Source organism: Bos mutus, chromosome 5 (genome assembly GCF_027580195.1).
Source record: "Bos mutus isolate GX-2022 chromosome 5, NWIPB_WYAK_1.1, whole genome shotgun sequence".
Lineage (NCBI taxonomy): Eukaryota > Metazoa > Chordata > Mammalia > Artiodactyla > Bovidae > Bos > Bos mutus.
In genome coordinates, this window is record NC_091621.1 from 44,350,934 (window position 1) to 44,367,586 (window position 16,653).

The 16,653-nt window shown below is 41.3% G+C and overlaps 1 protein-coding gene across 2 annotated transcripts in view; it reads left to right on the forward strand.

Moving 5' to 3' along the window:
• SCN8A (sodium voltage-gated channel alpha subunit 8) overlaps positions 1 to 16,653 on the forward strand; it is a 123,845-nt gene that overhangs the window by 69,403 nt on the left and 37,789 nt on the right. For both annotated transcript variants that reach the window (XM_070370822.1, XM_005908705.2), the window contains exons 12-13: positions 5,222 to 5,354; positions 10,475 to 10,713. In XM_070370822.1, coding sequence (XP_070226923.1) covers positions 5,222 to 5,354; positions 10,475 to 10,713 — 372 coding nt within the window. The remainder of the gene's footprint in view (positions 1 to 5,221; positions 5,355 to 10,474; positions 10,714 to 16,653) is intronic.

Consider the following 16,653-nt stretch of genomic DNA (forward strand, 5'->3'; position numbering starts at 1 on the left):
TACATGTTGTTTTGTGTATCAGTAGTTCCTTCTTTGTTACTGATGAGTGGTGTTTTATTGTATAAATATACCCCAATTTGTTTATCCGTGTTCCTGTTGTTGGACATTCACATTATTTCCAGCTGTGGTAGTATGGCTTGCTGAGAGCATTTTTGTACAGCTGTCTTTGTAAATAAGTGTCTTTGTCTATATTGAATAAATACCTCAGAATGAAATTCCTGGGTCATATCGTAAATATATGTTTAACTTTATTTATATAAGAAACTACCAAACAAGTGTTCCAAGATAGTTACACCATTTTTTGTACTCCCACCAACAATGTGTTAGAGTTCCAGTTGCTCCGTATTCCTAGCCCATAATTAATGTTGATTTTAGAATTTTAGTGGATATAAAATGTTGTTAAGATTTTTAAAATTATTTATTTCTTTTTGGCTGTGCCGGGTCTTTGTTGCTGCGCGCAGGCTTTCTCTAGTTGTGACGAGTGGTGGCTTCTCGTTGCAGTGCGTGGGCTCTGGGCGCCCACTCGGTAATTGTGTCACACGGGCTCAGTGGTTGCAGCTCATAGGCTTAGCTGTTCTGCAGCACGTGGGATCTTCCCGGATCAGGGATCGAACCTGTGTTCCCTGCATTAGTAGGCAGATTCTTAATCACTGGACCACCGGGGAAGTCCCTTTTTAAAAATGTGTTTATTTATTTATTATGATTTTAATTTACATTTCTTTGATGAAAATGATGCAGTTATCTCTTCATATGCTTATTGGCTTCACATTACTCTTTTCTTATTAATTGTTTATTCACATCTTTTGCCCATTTCCAGTTGCACTGTTTATCTTTTGTGGATTTTTTTAGTTTTTTGTATGTTGGGGATGCAAGTCCTTTATTAGGTAGGTCAATTTTTAATTTTAATGAAGTACAGTGTATCAGTTAGTTTTCTTCCACGATGTTTTTTTTGCATCCTATCCAAGAAATCTTTGCTGATCCCCAAGAACATGAAGATGTTTTTCTTGTATAAGATTTATGGTTCTGAGTTTTACATTTAGGTCTTTGATTCAACTCAAATTAATTAATTTCAAATTACTATTGTAAAAGGTATAATTAAAATTTTTATTTTCAATTATTTGTTTCCAGAATATAGAAATACAGTTGATTTTTGCGTATTGACCTTATAGCTCATGACCTTGATAAATTAGTGTATTGGTTCTGTTAGCTTTGGAGGGTTTTTTGTTTTAGGGTTTTGATTTTGGGGTTTGTTTGTTAAATTCCATAGTTTTTCCTACATGTACAATATTTTCTGTGAATAGCAGCAACTGCAGTCTTTATGTTTTTAATTTATTTTTCTTGCTTTATTACACTAGCTAAGACTTTAGATACAAAATTGGATAGAATTGATAAAAGCATACATCCTACCTTGTCTCCAGTATTAGAGGAAAAGGATTTTATGTTTCACTGAGAAGTGTAATGTTGGCTATAGATTTCATAAATGTTCTTTGTCAGATTGGAACTGCTACATTGTTATTCATGGCTTGCTAAGAAATTTTATTTTTATGCAGAAGTGTTGAATTTTGTTAAGTGTTCTTTTTTCTGCATCAGTAAGATGATTATGTGGTTTTTCTCCTTTATTCTGTTAATATGATGAATAACACTGACTTTTTCCCTAGTATTAAATTAACTTTGCTTTCCTGAATAAGCCCTGATGGTCATTATATAGTATCCTTTGTGTATATTGTTGGATTCTATTTATTCATATTTGTTAAGAATTTCACATTTCTGTTTATGGCAGATTTTGGTCTCTAATTTTCTTGTAATATTCTTGTCAGATTTAATATCAGGGTTATGTTAGCCATATAAAACAAGGTGACAAGCATTCTCTTAACCTTTGTTCTCTGAAAGAATTTGTGTAAAATTGGTATTATTTCTTCCATCCGTAACATTTGGTGGAATTCACTTGTGGAGGCCTGTCTGGGTCTAGAGTTCTCTTAGTGATAAGATTTTTTATTATTAGTTTGTAAATTAATACGGGCTATTTAGATTTTTTATTTCTTCTTATGTCAGTTTTTATAAGTTGTGTTTGGATATGTTTGTCCATTTCATTTAAGATGAAACAGCATAAAATTGTTCATAATGTATCCTTTTTATTTTAATAATTACTATAGGATTTATAGTAATATCTGCTTTTTTCATTCCTAAAAATTATAATTTGCATTTTCTCTACTTTTTTCTTGATCAGTCTTGCCAGGGGAATTATCAGTTTTATTAATCTTTTTTTTTTTTCCTTCCCCCACCCCTAATCTTTTTAAAGAACCAATATTTGACCTTTTTTTTTTAACTGTATGTTGTTTGTCCATTTACTAATTCATAGATTTCCATTCTTACTGCTATTTCCTTTCATCTACTAACCTAGATGAAAGGTAAATAAGATGAAACCCTACTTACCTAGGGTTTAATTTGATCTTCTTTTACTAGTTTCTTTAGGTGGAAGCTTAGAGCATTGATTTTATATCTTTTTTATTTTTTAATATAAACATTTAAAGCTGAAAACTTTTCTCTTAACAGTTTCATTAGTTTTATCCCATAAATCTTGATGTATTATGTTTTCATTATCATCAGTTAAAATATTTTTTTAGTTTCCCTGTGATCATCTTTTTGATTCATGGATCTTTAGAAGACTATTGTTTAATTTGCAAATATGTTGGAATTTTCTGGATATCTTATTGTTACCAAGATTTTTGGTGGAGCCATTTGTTTGGATCTATGCTAAATACTGACTCAATGGACATGAGTCTGAGTGAACTCCGGGAGTTGGTGATGGACAGGGAGGCCTGGCGTGCTGTGATTCATGGGGTCGCAAAGAGTCGGACACGACTGAGCGACTGATCTGATCTGATCTGAAGCTAAATACTCTTGCCTTTGTAAAAAAATAATTAATGAATTTCTCTTTTGACCCTCTAAAGTTCCCTAAATATGGGCTTTGAGATATTCATTTCTTGGCATCTTCTTTCATTTGTTTCTTTTTTGAACTTAAGTGATGTACAGTGTGTATTATAGTTCTACAACACATTATGGATTATGGGACAAATTTTAATATTTCAAAGTTGTCTTCACATAGTCCTGCTGTAGTTTACTTTTGTTTTACATAGAAAGATATAAATAATACCTGTCCCATCTTAATATTAAGTTTGGAGGTTAATTTTTCTTTAATTTTTGTGGATATTTTTAACCCAAGCTAAAAATTGTTTTCTTTTGAATAGGTATCAATAAATGATAACCTGATAATTTGACCAGGTCTTTTTAGATAGCATTTTCACTAAGTTTGTTTTTTAGAGTTGATGTTATTAAAGTCTGAAGAATTTATGTATTCTTATATCCAGTGTGCCCAGAAAACAGTAAGCTGCATTAGTACCAAAGCCATATTAAATGCAGTTTCATCATCTTTGATGAACCAGCCAGTCCACTAGGTTTTACAGTGCCTTGGAGGTCAGCATTATGAAATCTGGCTACTGTAGATTTGCACAAGGACAGTTCAGTAAAAATCTAGAGTCAATAGGTGTTAGAAATAAGAATGTCCACTGTATTGGGACTTTCTGTGTTCATTTTTAAATGATTATCACTCTTAAACTGTAGTAGTTTAATCTCATTTAAAGTGTCATGAATATCAGGCTGGGAATTGTAGCAAAAAGTGATTTCTCAAAGAAATATACATTATCATGAACTGAGGTAATAGTTAACAAGTCATTCTTAAAAATGCAGATGTTTGTATAGTATTGCATATAGGAATTCCCAAGGAAACCGGTTCTTTTTCTTTTCCATTTCTTCTGTGGCTCAGCCAAACAAACAAAATAGAACAAATAAAACCCTAAGGTGAACCAAATCTCTGAATCTGAAACTGTCTGATAAAATACTACAATGGGATAAAGATACAGTCTGCCAGGAGCTTTCTTCAGTATGGTTCTTAAAATCTAAATATATATAAGAATAAAAAGACTTTCTGATGTAGCTCTCCAAAGACACTTGTTTTCTTTTCAGAACACTCTGGCACTAATTAGACAAATAATTCTCTAGCTTCGTACAAACATATGTCTTCCCTGTGAGGGACGGTGACTGTCTCTGCCCTCTTCCCTTCACATGGAAGGAGCCCCCAAGTTTATTATGGATGACGTGTTACAGTGGACAACATGGTTACTAGAAAGCTGGGTTTTAAGCCACCCTATTGGAGAAGGAAATGGCAACCCACTCCAGTGTTCTTGCCTGGAGAATCCCAAGGACGGGGGAGTCTGGTGGCTGCCGTCTATGGGGTCACACAGAGTCGGACACGACTAAAGTGACTTAGCAGTAGCAGTAAGCCACCCTATTAAGTCTAATATGGTGTAGAATATTCAGGTTGGCACAAAGAACACAATCGAGAGACATTAAGAAACCCTTTCCTGTAATCTGCCGTACCAGCATTGCCGAGGGTGGAGTGTGTGGAAAATACTTTAACAATCTGATGGTATTTTCTGCCCTTTTTATTGGTTGGGAATTTGAACATTGCAGATTAGCTCATAAAATAAAAATGTAAAAAGGCAAGGTACACCTATATGAGGCAATGTCTTTCATTAAGATAGCAAAACCTACCATACTTGTTTCTAGTGGCTTGGAGGATATCTGGGGTAGACCTTCCACTTGCTAATGTTCAATGAGGCCCAGGTTTGACATTTGAAAGTGACAGTCTGGTAGAGTGACGGTGTTCCTATACACGGAGGAGACAGTATCTGTAATATTCAGTGTGCTCAGGGACTTGGCCCTTCATGAAATTTCAAGTACAGGTGAATTTGACTTTTTTCATCATATGGTCCAATTCTATCCAAATGCTGTAGAGAAGAGACGAGGACAGGAAAACCTCAGGGTCTACTTCTGATGGCATTGCCCCAGGGAATCTGGTCTTTCTACTCCGTGCTTAGATTGAGCAGGTGAAGTATGTGGGTCCCAGCCAGGCTCTTGCGTTCATCGTAGATTTTATACGCACCTAAACAACTTGGTCTTGTCCTCTCTGGAACGAAGGATGACCCCTGGCCAATTTGTGTCATTCTACCTCTTGAAGTAAATAGGACTGTAGGATTAGAATAAAAAGCTCTAATGAAGAGCGTATGTTCTTGTTCCTCTGGACTATGTCCAGTAAGGTATATCCTTAACATTTACAAGACTTCACTCACCCAACTTCCTGTTTGTTTTCTTTTTTTTTAAGGCTACAACTGAGGTGGAAATTAAGAAGAAAGGCCCTGGATCTCTCTTAGTTTCTATGGACCAACTGGCTTCCTATGGACGAAAGGACAGGATCAACAGTATATTGAGTGTTGTTACAAATACACTGGTGGAAGGTATGTGCCCTGTGATGTTGGTCCAAGCTGCTGGGATATAAATATGTAGTGTGTGTAATATGAATATAGTCCCTTGGTCTGAGTTTTGGTTGGAAAAACTGTCTCTGAGCTTTAGGAATAGAGTCTGTTGGTTATAGAAACCAGCATCCCAAATCTGCATGCAGAGAATCCAGTAAGGACTTCAAAGCTGCTGCCAGCACTGTGCACAGATAGGTAAGAAGTACAAAGGAACAACGTAAGAGTGAGCCAGAGGATGTTGGGAAGGCTCTGTAATTGTCACAGGTGAGGAACAGATGAGCTGATGTGAAACAGAGAGGAGCGTACACTGAAGAACTGTCATGACATGAAATGACGGAAGCCCCTCGTGCCCCCGACCACCAGACGTGCCTTCCCTGTTTCCTTTTTAGCTACTTACAAAGCTTTTGGTTTTCCCTTAAGGACAAATGCACTGTGCATTTTGATTATACCTAATTCTGCCTCTCTTTAAACACCCCCACATATCCATAAATACACTGGGCATGTGAACAGGTAAGCCAAAACCCCCCTTACGTTGACACTTGGTGCCCCAGGGAAGAGCGGCCACTGTTGAACCATAGCGTGTCTGCAGCAGCGTGGCTGTCAGAGCCTGGACTTCATGTCAGGGGCTCCTCCACACCGCAGCCTGACTTGCTGAGAGGCAACTAAGCATTTCCCATTACCCCGAAGTCCCCCAGCACAGGTCCACTTTCGGTCCAGTCATGGTCTGTATGCCAGGCTCTTCTGGATTTCTTTGATGGTAGATTCAGTGACTAGATTTTTTTTCTCACAGGATTCTGGTTGACTCCAAATGCTGCTTCTTCGTTTGATTCATGTTATTTTAGCTGATTTGTCACTTGATAGACCCACACTGTTCCTGACTGCAGTTCTTTAGAGTCCACGCTCCCAGGCTACCCCATAATATTTAGAGTCCCTGAGATAAGGAGACTCATTTTATTCTTGTGTTCCTGGAACAATTTTTTTATTTTTTTTTGAGTCATTTAAGCGAAATACCACTTCTGGTCTGTGCGTGTTTGGGGGAGGGTATGTGTGTGGGTGTGGGTGTGTTGGGCAGGCATCTGTGGTGCAAGGAGAATCCCTAGAAACGAACCTCAAGCTCCCCTGGACTGGTCACATCTGCACACATAGGCAAGGAGTTAGACTAAACCTAGGCTGGTCTTGAGAGTGTATCAAGTAAAAGGAACACTGAACTAACTGCTTTCAGCTCCTGATTTCTTTAATTCTCATTGAGGTCATCGTCTGATAGAACATCTTTAAACTTTATACTTTGAGATAACAGGTAAATAATTGCAAATCATAAGAATTCCAAGATAAGATATATTATTAAATAGCTTAAGAACCTTGGCTAATTTTGTTCTTCATTTGGAGAGCAAGACAAGGTTTCTCTGACTGTCTATGGCAGTTGAGAAAGAAAAGCTAACAGCCTCCACCAGGCGTATTTTATTCCTGGTGAAAACATCAGAGCAGGAGAACTATCCATGCAGTACAACAGTGATTTATTGATTACCTCAGGGGCCTGGCACAGGGCGTGGCAAAAGCGGATGCTCAAAAGATGTGTACTGAGCTGAATTTTGTTGTGCTTGAAGCTGGGGAGGAGCACTGGGGCTGCAGGAGTCCTTTTGGGGGCCTTAGCACCTGTGCCGCCTTTCCCTCCGATTCCCTCTCCTAATATTTGATTTTCTTTGCTAAAGCTGATGAGACAGAGCTGCTGTAAGCAAAGAACAGTGGTTGGCTGGAGCTGAATGATATGAGAAAGAATTAATGGACATTAAGAAAGATCTATTCCTATTTAACCACTGCTCCCTCTGTATTTAATGATTGCTGCAACAAGGAAAGCCAGCATTGAATGAATAATCGTTTCTTCTTTTCAGACCTTCAGTTAGGAAACTGACATCATTTTAGTCCAAAAAAGCAGACTTCTTAAATAATGGTTTAGAAACCACAGTGGAGAATTCCAGAATACTGTAAATAATGGGATAATCCTGCCTGCTCTGACCCCCCCCATCCTATTGCAAACATGCTCACCAGGATCCAGTAAACTCAGTGGAATTCACTGTCAGCAGAGCCATAACTTTGGGGGATATTTCAGACAAGGCATGGGATATTGGCAGAGAGTGATGCAGTCTTACTTCTCAAACAGTAGCTGCGGGAGGGAGTTGAAGTAAAAATGAGGAAGTGATGGTGCTTAGCATTATTGATTCTGAGGTTAAGCAGCTTCAAAAGTGTCAGTGCAATTGCTTACCAGGTATCTTCCTTTCCAACCGTGGCTGTCAGCTCTGTGAGGGTGGCGACTCTTGTTCACCAGATGTATTCCCAGTGTCTGGCCCATTGTTGAAGTGAGCTGGGAAAGGCCCTTGCCTCCAGAAACCTCCTGGTCTGCTGAGGCTGCCATCTTGGAGGAATCCTGAGGCCTCTCTCTGCAAACAGTCCCCAGTGCCCTCGAGGTTGGGAAGATTACAGTCACCTCTCTGAAAATGTTCAGGAACAAACTAAAAGAAGCTCCGCAAACTTTTGGACGTCTCTCTCCATCGGTTAACACATTTCTCCAGACCACAGTCTTCCACTGCTCCAGGCATGTGGGCCCGTAACAGTTTGCAGAGTTGCAAGGCACTTCCTAAACCTCCTTACTCCCCTAGTCGATCTTTTCTAGCTCCTAGAGCTCCACAGCTTTACTTAGTCTCTGTGAAACAGAAAAGATTATCCCAGCGATCTTCTGGTCTCTGTAAATGGGAGGAGGAGATGCCTAGTATCCCTTTCTGGTGCCCTATAGGGTAGGGAAACCCACCCCGCCCTTTGCTGTCTGGGGAGGACTTGGAGCCTAGTTCATTGTAAAACATTACAACTGTATCAACTGTTAGAAACGTGAACAGTCACCGCTTCAACCTCCACCTGCGGTAAACAGCAGACACTTGGAGAAAGGAGGAGATTAAAAAAGGAACGGAACCAAATTTCCAAATATGTACTATAAGAATTTATGGAAATAAGAGAACCTTTTCAATTTTCTTTTTTGGGATAAAACTAAATTTACCTTGGGAAGGGAGGGAGTTCTGTGAGGAAGAAGCCAAAGCAAATTTTCTTCACAGACTTCCTTTCCCACGCAGACTCCCACGTGGCGCTTACTGTGGCCCTTAAATCTGAAAAACCAAGGCAACCTATTTTCTTAGCAACCAGGGAGCCAATCAGAAGCCCAACCAAAGCACCCCATCTAAAATAAAGCCATCACCATGGGCACCTTCCAGCTGGTTGGAAATGGGGGAAGTAGACTGATACAAAGCAGCCATCTTGTTCTTGGTGAAATGTTGGGAAATTTTTTTCTGTTCCCCAAATGATTTGATTTCATTAGTGGATTTGAGTAGGTCTAGGGCAGTAGGAGACACAGTTGTATCCAACCCCACAAAACCAAGACCTGGCCTCTAAGGACTATCATGCTGCCGAGTTTTCAGAGTTATACCTCTTAAAGAACATCCTTCCAGATCAAGGTTCTTGAACTTTAGTAATGCTATCTATTATATTTTGTGTTTAATTTGAAAGGATCTCACACCTAGATTTGGAGAAGGCAATGGCACCCCACTCCAGTACTCTTGCCTGGAAAATCCCATGGATGGAGGAGCCTGGTAGGCTGTAGTCCATGGGGTCGCTAGGAGTCAGACACGACTGACTGACTTCACTTTCACTTTTCACTTTCATGCATTGGAGAAGGAAATGGCAACCCACTCCAGTGTTCTTGCCTGGAGAATCCCAGGGACAGGGGAGCCTGGTGGGCTGCTGTCTATGGGGTCGCACAGAGTCGGACACGACTGAAGTGACTTAGCAGCAGCAGCAGCAGCAGCAAACCTAGATTGTTGTAGCAGAATGGCTCTCTGTGTTTGATCATCCTTTCCCATCTTCGCATTGTAAAACTGCCTTCAAGCTCATTGCATCCAGTGATTCTCAGTCTGGTTTTATCAGAGTCGTAGGAACCTGAGGCAGCACCTCAGGGGGGAAGATTTGGATTACACTGGACTCCAAGCTCCTCTTCCTGCCTCAGCTAGAGCAGCTCCTGGTTTGTCTGTTTTATGTATTGGAGGTCAAATAAGAACTTGTTTGGAAACAACGGGTTCTGCTTTTAAAAGAGTAACAGACTAAAGAGACAGAGAAGAGAAGACCAGAGAATAAGAAAAAGGAAAAAAGAAAGAGGTCAAGGGAAGGGAAGAGGAAGAAGATAGAGAAGGGAAGGGCGAGAGTGGAAATGGGTAAAAGAGCAAGAGAAGGAGAAAGGGAGGAGAGATGACAAAGAGGAGGGAAGGAGCAGAGAGGAACGGACATGGTTTCTGCTCCTGACAGCACTGCGAACTCCCGCAGCCTCAAGAGCAGAAGAGAGCCCACATGGTGGCTTGATTAATGCAGGTTCTGCTGTAAAGAAAGTGTGTAACAGTAGCAAATACTTCCATAGCACCACTTGCTACACACTGGGGTGTTCTGAGGCACTTTATATGTATTTTAGCTCATTTAATTCCCACAGAAAATCGAAGTAATTTACTCAAGGCCCACAGTTAGCAATTGTCTGAGCTGATTGCACCCACATATGTCTGGCTTCAGAGTGTTCTGCTTCTCTGATAATAGTTTAATGATACAATGTGTATCCACCGTTTATTGAGGAGTTACCTTATGCCAGGCCGTGTGCTGTCTGTTGTCCACCGCTTAGTGCGTAAGTGATGGAGGAGAATTAAGGACTCCTTTAGTCCTGTAGCTTAGAAGTCAGTGCCCTTTCAGATGACGCAACAGGGGCTTAGAGAAGTCAGCACTACCTTGCCTGAGATCGTACAGTTGTGCATGTTAAAGCCAGCTGAACCAGGGCTGCCACGCTCCCCAAACGGGTGTGTTGAGTTTTGTTTATAACTAGATCATTGTACAGGGATGTGACCTGGGGCTGATCAGCCTTCTTTTTGCCTTCAAGAGAAGGAAAACTGAGGGAAGCTCTCAGGAGAGTTAGCACTCCCCAGCCACCTTCCTTCTCGTGTCGATAACAGTGAGACCAGCCAAGCCTAACCCTTTCGTTTCCTTCCCAAGACTGAGGCGCTCCCTTTGTTCTTGACTCACTACAGAGCTGGAAGAGTCTCAGAGGAAGTGCCCGCCATGCTGGTATAAATTTGCCAACACTTTCCTCATCTGGGAGTGTCACCCCTACTGGATAAAGCTGAAGGAGATTGTGAACTTAATTGTTATGGACCCTTTCGTGGACCTGGCCATCACCATCTGCATCGTCCTGAACACCCTGTTTATGGCAATGGAGCACCATCCTATGACGCCACAGTTTGAACACGTCTTGGCTGTAGGAAATCTGGTAAGATGGAGCACAGCCTCCGGATTTCACCATCTGAACAGGTTTTGCCTGTGGGTAATATTTTTTTTCTGATACTGAGAACTGGAGTTTAGTCAAAAAGAAAGTAATAGTTAATTGGAAGACAAATGCTCCCACATATGCCGCAGCCCCAGCCGCTTCTGCTAGCTGTTGTGATCCCTTGGCTATTTTCTCTTTCTGCAGAACTTTGAAGACGTCATTTAGGAGCTCTTGGCAGGCATCCAACCCCGGTGACAGAATGGGAGGCATGGTGCAGTGGGTTGGTTTCAGCAACCTCAGCCAAGGACTTGCGGATGTCTTTCTCTCTCTGCTTCTCACTTTAATTCTGTATGACTCCAGCAAATCACTACCCCTTTCACCTTCAGTAACAACCACCAAATAGGGGAGGTCTTTTAGTATGTTACATGTAATGATAAATTTTCCCACACTGTCATGTCTTCATTATTCATAGGGGGACTATCTACAGGAAATTTTAAATTCTACGCTGGTCTTCCCACCCAGTCCAACTTCTGAGCTATCAGCCAGTTTCTAACCATTAGTTGATCTGTGCCAAATTTATTTTAATGTTGGCTCAAGTCATAAATTTAATTTATATTATTTAGATGATAAGTATGCAGTTTTATACAGTGTATTCAGAAGTCAAGTAGTTGTGATTTGGGGATTATCTTCTTTAGTATAAAAATCAGGAGTTGATTAAATTTTGATAGTAAAAAATTAATTGGAAAGAATCCTCTAGGTCATCTGGCCTCACTATTCCTTAGAAATTGCACCATAGGCATACCATTCTAGTTGTTACCATGTAATTTGTGCATGATCACTGCATGGTAATTGTTTCTCTCTCTCCCTCTCTCTCTTTCTCTCATACACACACACAGTTTCTACCTTAAGTCTTAATACTCTATCAGTGCATTATAATAGTGATATCATTTTGACTTCTAATTCTAGAATACATACATGGCAAAAGGGATCCCTTATCTGGTTAGTTGTCACAGCTGATTGTATTCCCTAGTACATATCCAGGATGCTACTGTAATCTTTCTGATGTCCATGACTGAGTCAGTGATGCACTTCCAGCCCACCACTGTGATGGGCAGTTCAGTGAAATACCTGTAGTCTTGAAGCAGGACACCCCCATAGACTACCCAGGACATCTGTTAACCTGCTCTGAAAGGTGCCCGAGGGTCAGCTCATTGTGTGATTGACTGACTTCTGGGGCTTGGCCATCAAGCAGCATTTTGGAGCCAATCAACAGCATCATATAGATACGCTCTTTATGTTATTGCCCAATGGTTATGTAATGAGAGATATTACTTGATCAACTTTGTTATTGATAGTGGTGGGATATTTTCTATAGTTTTTTTTTTTTTCTAAAGTCTTTGCTTTTACTTGCTTTTGGAAGAATTGGTCCTTGATTTTCAAGGGATTTTGAGAGGCCTTTTCACTTACTACCAACAGAATTGCCTCAGACTGGGCCAGGAAATAACATCATTTTTTCCTTCTTGAAAACCTAGAGATTTAGGGTCACACTGAAATTAGAGTTGTGAGCATTCAAACAACTTTGCTCAGAATCATCAATGAAGGAAAGGGAGAAAGGAGAAGGTCAACAGTTGATGTCCAGGGAGCCAAGCCAACCAGTCCAAGCTCTAAAATGGGAGAGCACTCCAGGGGCAGAGTCTTCAAGGGAGAAGTGATGTACGAGGAGCAGTGGAGGCAGAGAGCAATGAATGGTCCAGGATACTTTGGACTCAGGGAGGGAGAGATATCAGGAAGGGTATCTAGACTGAGGGCATTGGGTAACCAAGGGGATAATGGGGATGACTGAACAAGGAACAGGGTGGAGTTTAAAATCAGGAGCTCTGGTTTGGACGTATTTCAGTCAGTTCAGTTGCTCAGTCATGTCTAACTCCTTTGGGACCCTATGAACTGCAGCACGCCAGGCCTCCCTGTCCATCACCAACTCCTGGAGTCTACCCAAACTCATGTCCATTGAATCAGTGATGCCATCCAACCATCTCATCCTCTGTCGTACCCTTCTTCTCCTGCCTTCAATCTTTCCCAACATCAGGTGGCCAGAGTACTGGAGTTTCAGCTTCAACATCAGTCCTTCCAGTGAACACCCAGGACTGATCTCCTTTAGGATGGACTGGTTGGATCTCGAGTCTTCTCCAACACCACAGTTCAAAAGCATCAATTCTTTGGTGCTCAGCTTTCTTTATAGTCCATCTCTCACATCCATACATGACTACTGGAAAAACCATAGCCTTGACTAGACACACCTTTGATGACAAAGTAATATCTCTGCTTTTTAATATGCTATCTAGGTTGCTCATAACTTTCCTTCCAAGGAGTAAGCGTCTTTTAATTTCATGGCTGCAGTCACCATCTGCAGTGATTTTGGAGCCCCCAAAAATAAGGTCAGCCACTGTTTCCACTGTTTCCCCATCTATCTGCCGTGAAGTGATGGGACCGTCCGGATGCCATGATCTTAGTTTTCTGACTGTTAAGCTTTAAGCCAACTTTTTCACTGTCCTCTTTCACTTTCATCAAGAGGCTCTTTAGTTTTCTTCACTTTCTGCCATAAGGGTGGTGTCATCTGCATATCTGAGGTTATTGATATTTCTCCCGAAAGTCTTGATTCCAGCTTGTACTTCTTCCAGCCCAGCGTTTCTCATGATGTACTCTGCATATAAGTTAAATAAGCAGGGTGACAATATACAGCCTTGACATAGTCCTTTTCCTATTTGGAACCAGTCTGTTGTTCCATGTCCAGTTCTAACTGTTGCTTCCTGACCTGCATACAGGTTTCTCAAGAGGCAGGTCAGGTGGTCTGGTATTCCCATATCTTTCAGAATTTTCCAGTTTATTGTGATCCACACAGTCAAAGGCTTTGGCATAGTCAATAAAGCAGAAGTAGATGTTTTTCTGGAACTCTCTTGCTTTTTCCATGATCCAGCAGATGTTGGCAATTTGATCTCTGGTTCCTCTGCCTTTTCTAAAACCAGCTTGAACATCTGGAAGTTCACGGTTCACGTATTGCTGAAGCCTGGCTTGGAGAATTTTGAGCCTTACTTTACTAGTGTGGACATATTAGCTGTGAATAAGCCATTGATTGCTGTCCAGAAATGTTTTGCATCTATAAACTGAGAGTAATACCATGTCATCAGTATTTGAGAGGGTAAAACGAGAACCCATACAGAAGTTTTGGAAATAGTGAAAAGTACTCTCCATACCTAGGAATTGTGTACATGTAGTTCAGTAGGAGAGTTTTCAAAGATGTGGAGACGTGGATACAGCCTTTGCCTGAACCTGAGAGTAAGAGAACAACGAGAAAAGATGGATGAGCTAGCTCGTGAGGCAGACTAGGGCCTTCTCTGGTGGTTGGACAGAGAGGCTCTTCCCACAGCTGGGATGGTGAATTGGGCTGTGTTTGTACACAGATGTACACTGTTGTGTGTGTCCTTGGATGTTTTTGAGGGAAGATAAGAACAGCATTCTATAAATTAGCAATCCCTGTCTCTTCCAGCCTCTCCCTAAGAAAAACTTTTCGTAGTAGGAGGAAGCATAAAGATAGTTCCATCCAGCCCCCATGTTTATAGAGGGAATTGAACCCAGGGAGGCTACGTGACTTTTGTATTGTTTAGTAGGTAAATGTAATCATTCTTTTCCTGCCATTTTGTTGTTGTTTTGGTAACCATTTGAACACAATAGTGAGTTTATAGGTAGTTTTTTAAACAGTCTCAGTCTTCCAGAAAAGTTTCAAGTGCAGTGTAAAAAACTGTCTTGAGAGTAAGTTGCTGATGAAGCCTGTCACCCCTGAATACTGTAATGTGTGGTTTTTTTTAATTATTTATTTATTTTTATTTATTTATCTATTGTGTATTTGGCTGGGCCAGATCTTAGTTGCAGCGCCTAAAATCGTCAGTCTGTGTTGCAGCATGCAGGATCTTTTTTTTTGTTTCTTCAGTTGAGGGGTCTAGTTCCCTGACCAGGGGTCAGACCTGGGCCCCCTGCACTGGGAGCACAGAGTCTCAGCCACTGGCCTACTGGGGAAGTCCCTGTAGTGTACTTTTATAGACAAGTACATTCTCCTACAGAACCAGGATATAACTGCCAACATCAGGAAATCACCATGTACATTACCATCAAATTCTCAGGCCCATTCAAATTTTGCTTATAAGCCCAATAATGTCTTTATACCCAAACAAATGACATTCCAGAGTTACTCTTGAGTTTAGCTATCATATCTCTTTAACCTTCTTCATCCTGAGAGAGCTCCTCAGTCTTTCTTTAACTTCTATGATCTTGATACCTGTGAAGATGGCTGACCAGTTATTTTGTAGAATTCCCTCGATCTGGCTTTGTCTGATGCCTCCTCCTGATTAGACTCAGGCCATGCATTTGGCAAGACTGTCGCCCAGGTGAGGCTGTTGTTTTCTCATTGCGTCTACCAGGTGGCACGTGATTTCCACGTGTCCCATTTCTGCCCTTGGTCCCTTGGTCACTTGATTGAGGTTCTGCCGTGTACAGTTACTCTTATTCTGTTTATAATTAATAACTGTTTATGAGAAAGACACTTTGAAACTATCTAAATTTCCTGCTTTTCATTAAACTTTTGATTTGTTCCTTTATTATATCTGTGTGGACTCCCGGTTTTCCATTTTATTCAATGGGTTTTAACCCATTATTATCCTGTGCGTAGATGTGCAAACCATTCCTGATTTGGCAGTGGGAGTCCCTGCAAGGTAGCGTTCATGTCCTTTCAACATGTCCTGTCAACATGTCCTCATTGCCTCCTTGTTTTTTCAGAAATATTCCAGGCTAACTTTTATATTTTTTTTCCTGTCTCAGGCCTGGAGTCTGCCATTTTTCAAGCAACTCTTGATTGTTTTATTGGAAATTGACATTTACAAGTCAGCATCTGTTGGAGCAATATGCACAGCTGGGCCCTCTCTGTACAGGGCTCACCACTTACTTTAACCTAGCATTACAGGACTCATTCTGTTTTTCTTCTTTCTATGTTTATAATTCCTTCTCCAACAAAAAGAAACCTGGTTACCACTATCCTTAGTATATTATTTCATTAAAAAAAAGAAAAAGCCACTGTTACCTCTTGCAACATGGGGGTCCCCTCCCCCTGGTCAGACCCTGAGTCCCCGTGTCCTCTGCTTGGACCCCTCCTCACACTTCTCAGGCCCCATCCTCCCTGGCCAGGTGGCCTCCACACAGCCTTATTTCTCCTGCCACTTGAACTCAGACACCTCAGAGTGGGCCTTCCCCTGCAAGGACTCCTCCTCACCCCATCCCAGGCTTCCCCACCCAGAAGCTGTCTACATCCTGCTTGGGCTTGGACACCCCATGCTGGGGCACCATTCCTGACCCTGCTCAGGCGCTGACTGTCTGGTCTGTGCTGCCCTTAGCGTCAGCCCATCAGAGGTTTCTCTACATAGAAACATTAACCCACTTAACGCGCACTAAGTGGAAACTGAATCTGCTGTCCCCTTGGTTCTTGGTGAATGCACAGAAAGTGCTCAGTAACAGCACAGGGTGATGAACCTCAGAACAGCTATCCTGTGGGAATGCTGGTTCCTGAGAGAAGATGCAGTTCTGTGGTGCTGCCTTTTAACGGGAGGCTGGGCCTCCAGAGGCCTGGTAGAAACACCTGTGATAGGGACTTCCCTGGTGGTTCTGTGGCAAAGACTTCACACTCCCAATGCAGGGAGTCCTGGTACAATCCTTTAGTCAGGCAGTGAACTAGATACTGCATGCCACAACTAAAAAAAAAAAAAAGATACCCTGATGCTGCAACTAAGACCTGGCACAGCCAAATAAATAAATAAATAAACATTAAAAAAGGAAAAAAAAGAAATGCCTGTGACAGAGGCATGTTGCTTCATGCCTTCAGCCTACACAGTGGGCTGCCCT